At 37.8% G+C, this 10,566-nt stretch overlaps 1 protein-coding gene across 1 annotated transcript in view; it reads right to left on the reverse strand.

Moving 5' to 3' along the window:
* Positions 1-8,679: 8,679 nt before the first annotated feature.
* The window catches only part of LOC108759263 (uncharacterized), a gene marked incomplete at its 5' end in the record, with an annotated part of 17,860 nt that continues 15,973 nt past the window's right edge, over positions 8,680-10,566 (reverse strand). Inside the window, one exon of the mRNA XM_018504619.1 lies at positions 8,680-10,550. Coding sequence (XP_018360121.1) covers positions 8,680-10,550 — 1,871 coding nt within the window. The remainder of the gene's footprint in view (positions 10,551-10,566) is intronic.

Genomic DNA, 10,566 nt, shown 5'->3' on the forward strand with positions numbered 1-10,566 from the left:
GGATGCTGGAGTCTTCTTTTTTACCGATAAAGCAAGCGTTTATGTTCCTTGCGCGGTTCTTCGAATTAGTTGCACAGAATAAAAATTCCTTCTCCACGATTGAAATATCCGTACTAATGTACCTGCTCCTGGTGTATTTTGTGTCCAAAACTGGGAAAAATAATAAATTACAGATTCCTGTATCCATGTGCTATCAGCTCACCAAACATTTACTTCGTGACAAAATTATATGCACGTTATATGCTCGAAATTAGGGCAGGAGCACATGTAGAATAAATAGACGATTACAGTCGTATCTTTAGAATTAAGTTTTGACACCTAAATAAAAAGATTAGCGCAAGGAACGAAATTGTGAGTCTAGCGCGTGAGAAATCGACGATGTATGACTGTTTATCCATGAAACCGAGCAGTATTTTAGTTGATCTCTTTCTAAAAGATGGCGTTGCAATATGTTAGATAAGGACAGATGAATGCGTTTGAGTGAGACACAACGATATATAGTAAGTACAAGAAATGAATGAAAGATGTCACTATTGTCGAATTTGGAATTTAAAAAAGTCTGTACTATCGACCTTGATTAACTTCGACCGTCACTCCAGCATCCCCTTAAGTGTTAATTAAGCGAGATATGTAAAGTAGATCAAGGAATGGTCAGAATTCAGAAAATTCAAAGCAAATTTGAAGATAAAAAGAAAACGCGTAAATAAATGAGAAGGATAAAGATTATATCAGATTTACGATCTCGGGAATGCCGATAGAGTATTAGAGTATTCAGAACTGGCGAAAATGCGTTGGCGGCACATTATAAATTAATAATCGTTCTACTGAAAGCTGTACAGTTCCATCTAGTTAATCTTTCATTTTAATAATCACGGATTCTCTGCTACTTTGCGCGATTATCGCCAGTTCAGCAAACAATCAGAAAATTTGTAAAACTCGCATGGATCACGGCGCAACTGTTGTTACAGTATTATTACATTGCATGATACATTATTTTTATATCGGTCTAGACCCAGGTATTTCATCAAGAAATGTGACACTACTTAGCCTGTTAGATTACTTATACCTCTTATCGTGAGTAAATTAACATGAACGCGTTTAAGGAAGAATTTTTTTTAGATACGAGGTTCGTCTGAAAAGTTTTGAGCCTAACATAGAAACAAGTAATTTTTCGGTCAAATTCAATTTTATTTTTCCACATAGTCTCCTTTTAAGTCGATAAAATTTTTCCAGCGATGCTCACACACCTTTAATCCATACAAATAATACTGAGCATCTTGCTTTGCAAAATAGGCGTCTACGGATGCGATGACCTCCTCGTTCGATGAAAATTTCTGTCCTCCGAGCCAAACTTTGAGCCTAGGAAACAGAAAAAAGTCGCTGGGGCCCATATCTGGTGGATGGTCAATTAATTCGAACCGCAATTCGTGAATTTTTGCCATAGCGACCGCCGAAGCGTGAGACGGTGGGTTATCTTGATGGAACAGCACTTTCTTCTTTTTTAAATGCGGTCGTTTTTTTTTCAATTTCTGCCATCAGCTTGTCAAGCAATGATGCGTAGTACGTCCCTGTTATTATTTTACCTTTTTCAAGATAGTCGATCAACACAATTCCATGACTGTCCCAAAAAACAGTCGCCATCACCTTTCCCACCGATGAAACCGTCTTCTCTTTCTTCGGGGCAGGTTCACCCTTCGCAGTCCACAGTTTAGATTGTTCTTTCGTTCCAGGAGTGAAGTGGTGGACCCAAGTTTCATCAATCGTTATTAATTGACACAAAAAATCCGACTCGTTTCGCTTAAACCGCTCCAACAGGGCCTTAGAAATGTTCATTCGAATGCGTTTTTGATCCAGAGTGAGCAAGCGCGGCACCCAACGCGCGGTTAACTTACGCATGCCTAATTCTTCAGTCAATATATGACAAACACGTTCTTTTGATATGCTAATAGCCTCTGCTCTCTCCCTAATCTTAATTCGATCGTCTATTATCATTTCATGAATTTCTTCGATGTTATCGGTGGTGGTCGCAGTTGTTGGCCGTCCCGAATGCTCATCATCAGCTAAGTTGGTACGACCACGTTTAAATTCAGCTACCCATCTATTCACGGTGGCAAATGATGGGGCAGAATCCCCGTAAACAGCGTCCAACTCGGCTTTAATTTGCGTAGATGTATTGCCTTTCAAATGCAAGAATTTAATTATAGCAGGATATTCATTTTTTTCCATTTTTACAAAATGACGACACAAATGATTATCAAACAAGAACTGGACGTCCAAAGTGGCCACAATTGCCACATATATCTTTCGTAAGTATCATGATTATAATACCAGAATGGCTTTGACGAGTAACGCCATCTTCATGATGAGGCTCAAAACTTTCCAGACGACCCTCGTACATATATAGATACTTATAATGTATGTGCATATATTGTTACGCCCGCACGTTACGCATGGAGGACACATCAATCGCATCGAAATAAATGTGCACAACAGTACAACGGGAATGAGAACTTTATTGAGAAATGACAGAAGTGTTAAAAGCTCAGATCTGTAGGATGTATTGTGGAATTGTTCAGAATAAATTTTGATCGGAATTAATTATTCCCTTTTTTAAACACAATAGAAATCTAGAGAAAACGGAATAATTTCGATTAAAATTTATTCTGATTTGTTCTATATGATAGGTGTCCTGAACACAAAACCATTATGTTGTAGGGAGATCCTCTTTTGTGATCTGATTTCTTGGCGATCGATAACAGGTGGCCTGAAGTACGGGAGAGACTTCGGCGCAATATAAATACATATATTTTTTTAGAAATAAGTTTGTCACAGAAATATGCGAGTTAAACATAGATGCTTAGAGCATAATTGAATGAAATACAATAATAAAAAAGCGCAGCAGAGAAAAAATGGAGAATGTATAAATATAGAGAGAAAGCAGGCCAGATTTTTGTCCCTGCACTTTAAAATTTTCTGTCTTACTGTCTTCAAATTTTAAATATCTATTTTATTTTAAGTATGTATAATGTACTAGTTTAACAACAAAAAAAGACCTAAATTGTCGAATTTTTATGTTCTTTTTCGAAGTTTAATTTCGGAGAACTTAAATTCTAAGAGATCTAAAAAACCGAATTTTTTCCTATATATTTGTAAATTTAAGGAAATTTTGATATCGCTGTACATTTAGAGAACCTTGAAATTCTATATTTGAATTTAAAAAATTAACTAAAGAACATCTCTTGAATTTAAAAAATTGCAATTTAGTTAATTTAATTCGATTTTGAAGAGATTATTCTCAAGAATATTGATAATCGTTATAGCTAGAATTGACGAGTTGAGAGAATTGTATTTAGCATATAGGTAGTATAGAAGCTAGATTTTTATACTCATTGTAAATATTCTGATAAACACGTGTAAAGAGTGTAAAAGAAAGAACGAATCACATCAACAGTGAGTCCATAATTTGTATATTCTTATTGCCTTGCTTTGTCGAAGACACAGTGCATATCTGTGGATTTGTAAGTGCATAAAATGTAATATATTATTTTATCAGCAACATGGAATCATTGTTGATAAATTATCCTTAAATAATTTATACTTAAATTAAAATTATTCGAAAAGTATACTTATAATTGTTTTAATTAATCTTATAATATTTTTTTTGAAAGAAATCGCAAAAAGTTTCTGAAAATGATTGGAATTTACAAAATTCTTGTCTTACGTACATATAGTTGTATGTAATAAATGTCAATTTTTTATATAATTTTATATTTACATTTTTTATATTTTCTACCTATATATAATTATATAAAATATATTTTTTCCCGAAAGTGCGTATAACTTCAATATATAAAATATTTTATTAAAGTTATCAACTTCAACTCAAGTCGACACGTGTCGTTAGAAGCCATATGAGTAAAAAGCATCCGTTAAACGCATTTGCACCTAGTATAAAGACATAATGTTATAAGTATAATTGCGTATATAATCATTTATCCCTCATAATAACACGTGAATAAATATTCCGCAAAAAGAAATGCAATCTAATCTAGATTATCTGTGTGTCTATTCCGTTGTTCAATACTTGTTGGTTGAACGGCATTTAACATACGTTATATCTCCGAGTGTACATATCTTACAGTGTAGTTCTCACAACGTTCTTAGAGAAACTGTGAAAACTATTTCTGAAAATCTTATAAAAAATATTAAAACGTGTTTGTGTCTCGAGCAGCAAGAACTAATTCAGTTGAAATATTAGCCGACCACTCGGAAACTATGACAGAGACACTAGAAAGAGCGCTGGCACCATTAATGACCATCGGCGTGTTCTGCAATTTGAGCATATTTGAATATCCTGTTGGACAACTTAGGACATATATTTCTTACCTGTATGCTTTGGCCAAATGGAGCCTTCTTATGTACTTCTATTACTATCCATTGTTCATCAGTGGTTTCCAGAAAGATAAAACATTATACTTCGAAGATATCGTACTGTCCGCCACCATTACATTAATTCTCATTAGTATCTGTCGTTTTAAGGTAAAAAATTAAAATATACTCCCGGCCACTATATACTAATACGTGATCTTTTTACATTACTTATCATTTGTTTAATTGTATTTTTAAATGAGAGCATTAAAGGCGTCTTAAATTCACAATTATAGACAAATACAAATTTATGAAAAATATTTATAAAAGTCTTTCGATACCTTCAACCATGACCTAATTTCAATCAAACTCAAGCTATGCAGTCTATCTTATTCGGCCTCTCGCTAAACTGCTCGTTCCTTACAAATCGCACGCAAGCAAGTCCTCATATATGATCCTTCTGTCTGGAATACTCCAGGGTTCATTCTCGTAGTTTTACTTTTAATATTTTTGTCTCTGATTTGTCTAACGTTTCTCTGTCCTCCGATCTCTTCATTTATGCAGACGATGTAATTCTTCTCAAATCCTTTCATCCATTCGATGCTTTAGTAGATTGTTCTGCTTTAAATAAAGATCTAAAATTTATTGCCGAATAAACAATTCAAGTAGTGAAATATACAAAATTATAGACTTCTTTAATTAATGCAATAAAATCTAATAGCGAAATTTAATTGGGTGTTAGGAGACTGCGCTGGGTGCTATCTTGCGCAAAAATTAATTGTGAATAATAAATTAAATTTGTACGTTTCGACTTATACGTTTTGTGCCAGCCTCAATAATAATTACCGCTAATCGCGCTAAATACTATGTCGACCTATGTATCACAAAATCGTAGTTCCCTCCAATTATGCAGTCGCAGTGGAATTGCGGTGAGAAACAACCTTACTCAACATAGTCTGATGTTGTGCCAACCATTTGCAAAGCTGAGTGGAGCAGATGGTGGATCACAAGCTATTATTTGTATCAAGATTTTTTGAACAGATAGAGATTAATTTTATGTTATTTATAAATAATGGCAAAAACTCACTCCACCTCCAACATGATCGCACGCGAATCCAAACATCGTCAATCCATTAAACAAATTTGAGATTCACGATCATCAATGTTCGATAAAAAATAATTTAATATCCAAAAAAGACTGTCATGTTTGTTCCGATGTCACATAGTAACCGTTAAAACAAAAAGAGATGTATCATAACAGAAGCCTGTCGGTCAATTATAAAAACAGACATATTATAACTTATTGAGAATTTCTATTTAACCATAATTTAATGCCTCAGTGTCAGTTTGAATGTTGAGACCATTTGATTGACGATTTATGTAGAGTATCTCCGACATTGTTCGTTTATTACAATTTCTCTCAGTATCCAGAATTCTCACATTACCTCAGTCGAAGTCATGACTGCAACCTATGTTTTGTGATAACTGAACGAGCGGATGTAAATCTACGTATATGGTTACGGTGTTCTGCTAATCTAGTTTTTAGTTTTCTTCTCGTTTGGCCTACATAGGAATCGCAATCACGATCGCGTTCGATCTCGTAAATCACATTCCTTTTGGAAAATCTTTGCAAAGGATCTTTGTGTATTGTAATAAATTTATTGATACTATAATGAAGCAATCCTATAAGACAGACCATTAATAGATTTGCTGAACTTATTAGATGTTCCATTGATGAAAGGAATTGTAAATCATGTGATTTGTTCTTTTTTAATCTTGTTAGTAGAAGTATTGTAATTAGAATTGGATTTTTCAATTAATTTTTTTATTCTATCAGACAATGTTTCAAAAATAAATTTCAACGGATAGTCATTTTCTAATACAATTCTAATCAAAAAATTTAAATTTCTTTTGTAAAATTCTGAATGTGAGAAATAAAAACTTCGATGATGCCCTTCTTTTGTGAAATCGTATTGTGAGATCAAAAATCTGCCCTAGAAAGTGGGTTTTTTGCAAGGTTGTTAAAGTTACCGTTTTTTAGTAACGCGTTACAGTTACTGTTATATGCGGTAAAAAGTAATTCGTTACTCTTTAGTCCGCAAACACAATAGAGTAGTAAGCTTTAAGTCTTAAGGAATTAACCAATAGCCGATTATTCTTCTCACATTCAACTGATATTGATCAATTACTTAAGGCTTAAGGCTTACTACTCTATTGTGTTTACGGACTTACTCGTTACCGATTCTAAAGTAAATCGTTATTGTCACTTAAAGTAACGGAAAAATCATTACTTTTTTGCTATTTTTAAAAAATAATTGTATTTACGCAAATTATAACTACATAAGAACAAATCGTTTTTTAATATATATTTTTGTTTTATTTTGTTAGTTCTTCATTCTCTGCTGAGGCTGGCTCAAAACGTATCAAAACGTACAAACTTGTTATTTAACTTGTTATTCACAATTAATTTTTGTGCAAGATAGCACCCAGCGCAGACTCCTAATGTCCAATTAAATTTCGCTGTTATAATCTATTGCCGAATGGTCTCTACTAATAATTCGCTGCATCTAAATCGCTCTAAACTCTAAATCATTCTTGCTTATTTTCGGTTCCTCAACATTATTATCTCGTATTCAATCCTTCCATATTTTTCTTAATTCCGTTCCAATTCCTCGCTCCACCTCTACTGAGATTCTTAGTATCCATGTTGAATCTTCATATTCGTCACACGTGACCGTCAAGTGTGACGAGCTGCATACGCCCGTCTACATCTTCTTTATTTCCTTCGCCACATCCTTTACTGCTCTCAGAAACTCCTCACTTCTCATTTAAGCGTTATTTCGCTATTTGATTTGGCCGATGTCTACGTTCCGGCTCTTAATCAACAACTCCTACATCGTGTATAGCGTATCCAAATTTCTTACCTCAGCTTCTCTTATTGCGTCAGTAAATACGACCATATATCTCCGTATTACCAGAGATCCGACTGACTTAGAATGTGGCAACATTTTATTCTCCACATATGTTGTCTAGTTTTTCCTCTCCTACGCTCCAATGCTCCCTTATATCTGCGACGCCTCCTTCAATTGAACTCTGAGCTTCATTTCACTTTTAACCCCTTGTAACCAGGTACCAAAATTACTTATCCTTCCCATTCGTCGTTCCACTAAGTTCCGTGCTGCTTTTTTTTACTTCAGCCAAATATTGTAATTCTCTTACTGTATTAATAAAAACATCTCCCTCTTTGTCTTGCTTTCGTTCTGCTGCCTCGCGTTTCAACGCGTCACTCACAGTATTTAAACGAGACTGACATAATTGGTATATGTAAATGCTTGCGTGAGCGTATACGTGAGTATGTATATGATTTTAACTATCGTTTCACTACTCATTGTATCGTTGCTTATTCGCGGTTTTTTGTTGCTATAAGGCTTTATAATAGCAGATTTGCTGACGCCTAACCGCATTTGCAAGCTACTACAGTCATATTTAACATATTTTATAATTATGTTTATTGGTCTGTTAGCATGTAATCTTTTCCACAGCGTTTTGCAATAAACTAAATTAAATAAAAAGAAAAAGTTTTTTTTAACAGATCAATTTTAATGCTTACATTATTATAATGTAACCCTTTATCTGTCACATTCCTTGTAAACATTGCAATAACAGTTTTTACTCTAATATAAAATTACAATGATTTCTTTGTGCCGCATAATCGATCAATATGATTTTTTTAAAGGAACTGAAAACGTGTTTACGTGAACTTGCTATAGTAGACCACACGTTGGAAGTTCTCGGAACGTCAAAGGAATACCAAAGGCTACGTAATTGGATAATTCGAATAATAATCGGGTGGATGATATACATTTTTCATCAGTTAGCGTATATGAACTTTATTATTTTGTGATATTTAATTAAGAATAATAACATAAATTTCATCGAGTTTGTTAATTGGACGATTAGTGCGATTCTGATGAAATATCCGTCATTCGTTATTGCCTTAAGTATTCTGATCTCTGCAGCTATCCTTGGGTTAGTATTATACATGTGTATACATTTACTTTGTTAGCTATTTTTTTGACATTGCGCGTCAAAATCTTTACAGTGTGAAACACGTAAAGACCTTTTGGTAACATATAAAGAATGGAAGCCATGATCATGAGCTTGACAACATATGTATGTTGTCTGTATTGTCTGTACAAAACATGTATAATAATAATAATAATAGTATCCTGGGATACAGTCCCTAATTGGGGCCCACCAACGACACGCAGACCAAGTCCATTGTGTCTTCCCAGCCGTACTAACCCCAGGTCAGCTCAAACCAGTCTTCCTCCAGAAGCGAAGGAGATCCCTGACCTGAAGTTGGCATACCTGCTCGGGCTCGAGGAATATCGAGCCCAGTAGAAGCCGCCTGTATCCAGCATACGCTTGACATTCGCACAACACGTGGAGAGTAGTCTCTTCCTCATGTCCACACTTTTTGCACTTCGGGTCGCCGCTAAGCCCCAGCTTGTGCAAATGATAGTTGGTGAAGCCATGGCCCGTGTAGATCTGCACCACTAGCCTGGCTTCTCCTCTTCTTAAGGCCCTAATGTTCTTAGCAAGGTCCCTACTGGGCACTTCCCCCAACAGGGCCCTTGCCTGCCGACATTTGGTCCTTGTTTCTTCCTTCCAATAGTTCATATGGCGGTCGCGCAACCAGTCCCTTATTCTCGCCTTGGCCCTGCAGCCTGGCAGTCCAAGGGCCGGTTCCGGCCCCACTAATCTAACTGAAGAGCCGCTCCTTGCCAGCTCATCAGCGCCCTCGTTTCCCTCGATTCCCGCGTGCCCCGGGACCCACACGAGAGCAACGTCATTGCCCGCGGCTAGCCTGTTCAATGCATCCTCCCATACCAGCCGCGAGTCAAAGGCGCACGCCCCCAGCGCCCCTAGAGCCGCTCTGCTGTCTGAGCAGATCCTAATACGCCTGCCCATCCGCCCAGATGCAATCAGCAGTTGCGCACAGCTCATGATTGCCACCACCTCCGCTTGAAAGACCGTGGTGAACTCTCCGAGGGAGAGAGCCTCCTTAAAGCCCCCACGGCTTCCAAAGACCCCGGCCCCGGCGCCCCCGTCAGTTTTGGAGCCATCCGTGTACCAGACGTCCCCATTCCTGATAACGAGCACCTCGTGCCTCTCCCACTCCTCACGACTAGGAAGATAGATCTTGAAAGATCTATCAAAGTCGCGTTTTCTCGGCATCCTATCCTGCCTCATATCCAACACGGTTTCCATCTGGATATCCCGTGGTAGCCGGGTGTGGCCCACCCCGATCGTCCACTTGCCTTCACACTTCAACCTATACGTCGTGGCCACTGCTGCCGCCACTATCGCAAGGTGGAGTAGTTCGATGCCGAGCAGCACTCCCATTGCTGCCACAGGCGTTGTTCTCATTGCTCCCAGAGCCCCTCTTAAAATAAGAGCCCTGACGCGTTCCAGCATTGCTCGAGCCTCCGCCAGCTGTGTTCTTGGCCACCATACCACAGCAGCATAGAGCAGTCTAGGCCGGAGCACAGCCGTGTATAGCCAAAGCACCCTGTCCGGCTGAAGTCCCCAGGTTTGCCCAAAGGTTCTTCTGCACATCCAGAAATAAGTGCAAGCCTTCCTACACACCGCCTCTAGGTGCAACTTCCAATTCAGTCTTTTATCCAAGATAACTCCTAGATACTTGACTGACGTCTCAGGAGTCAGTCTGACCCCTTCTAAAACAGGCCCCTCTACGGAGCCCATTTTATATTTGTGGGTGAAGATTACCAGACTTGTCTTAATCGGATTAACCGATAGACCCGTCCTCTTACACCATTCTTCCACTATCCCCAGAGCCCCTTGTGTGAGCTCAAGGAGCGTTTCCAGGAAAGGGTCTCCTATCAGGATCGCCAAATCATCAGCATATCCGATAGCCTTGAAGCCCTTATCATTAAGCTCTTCAAGCAGCCTGTCCGCTACCAAGCACCATAGGAGTGGCGAGAGGACCCCCCCTTGGGGGCAACCCCTCTCCACCCATCCTTCAACACTCACCGTTCCTAGTGATGGCGTTACTTGACGTCCAAGCATTCCTTGGATCCACTTCACCAGTTTCACCGGAACGCCCAGCCTTGCCGCCTCAGCACATACAACTTCATGTGGGGTGTTATTGAAGGCCCCTTCAATATCCAAGAA

This window comes from Trachymyrmex cornetzi, unplaced genomic scaffold, assembly GCF_001594075.2.
Source record: "Trachymyrmex cornetzi isolate Tcor2-1 unplaced genomic scaffold, Tcor1.1 scaffold1044, whole genome shotgun sequence".
NCBI lineage: Eukaryota > Metazoa > Arthropoda > Insecta > Hymenoptera > Formicidae > Trachymyrmex > Trachymyrmex cornetzi.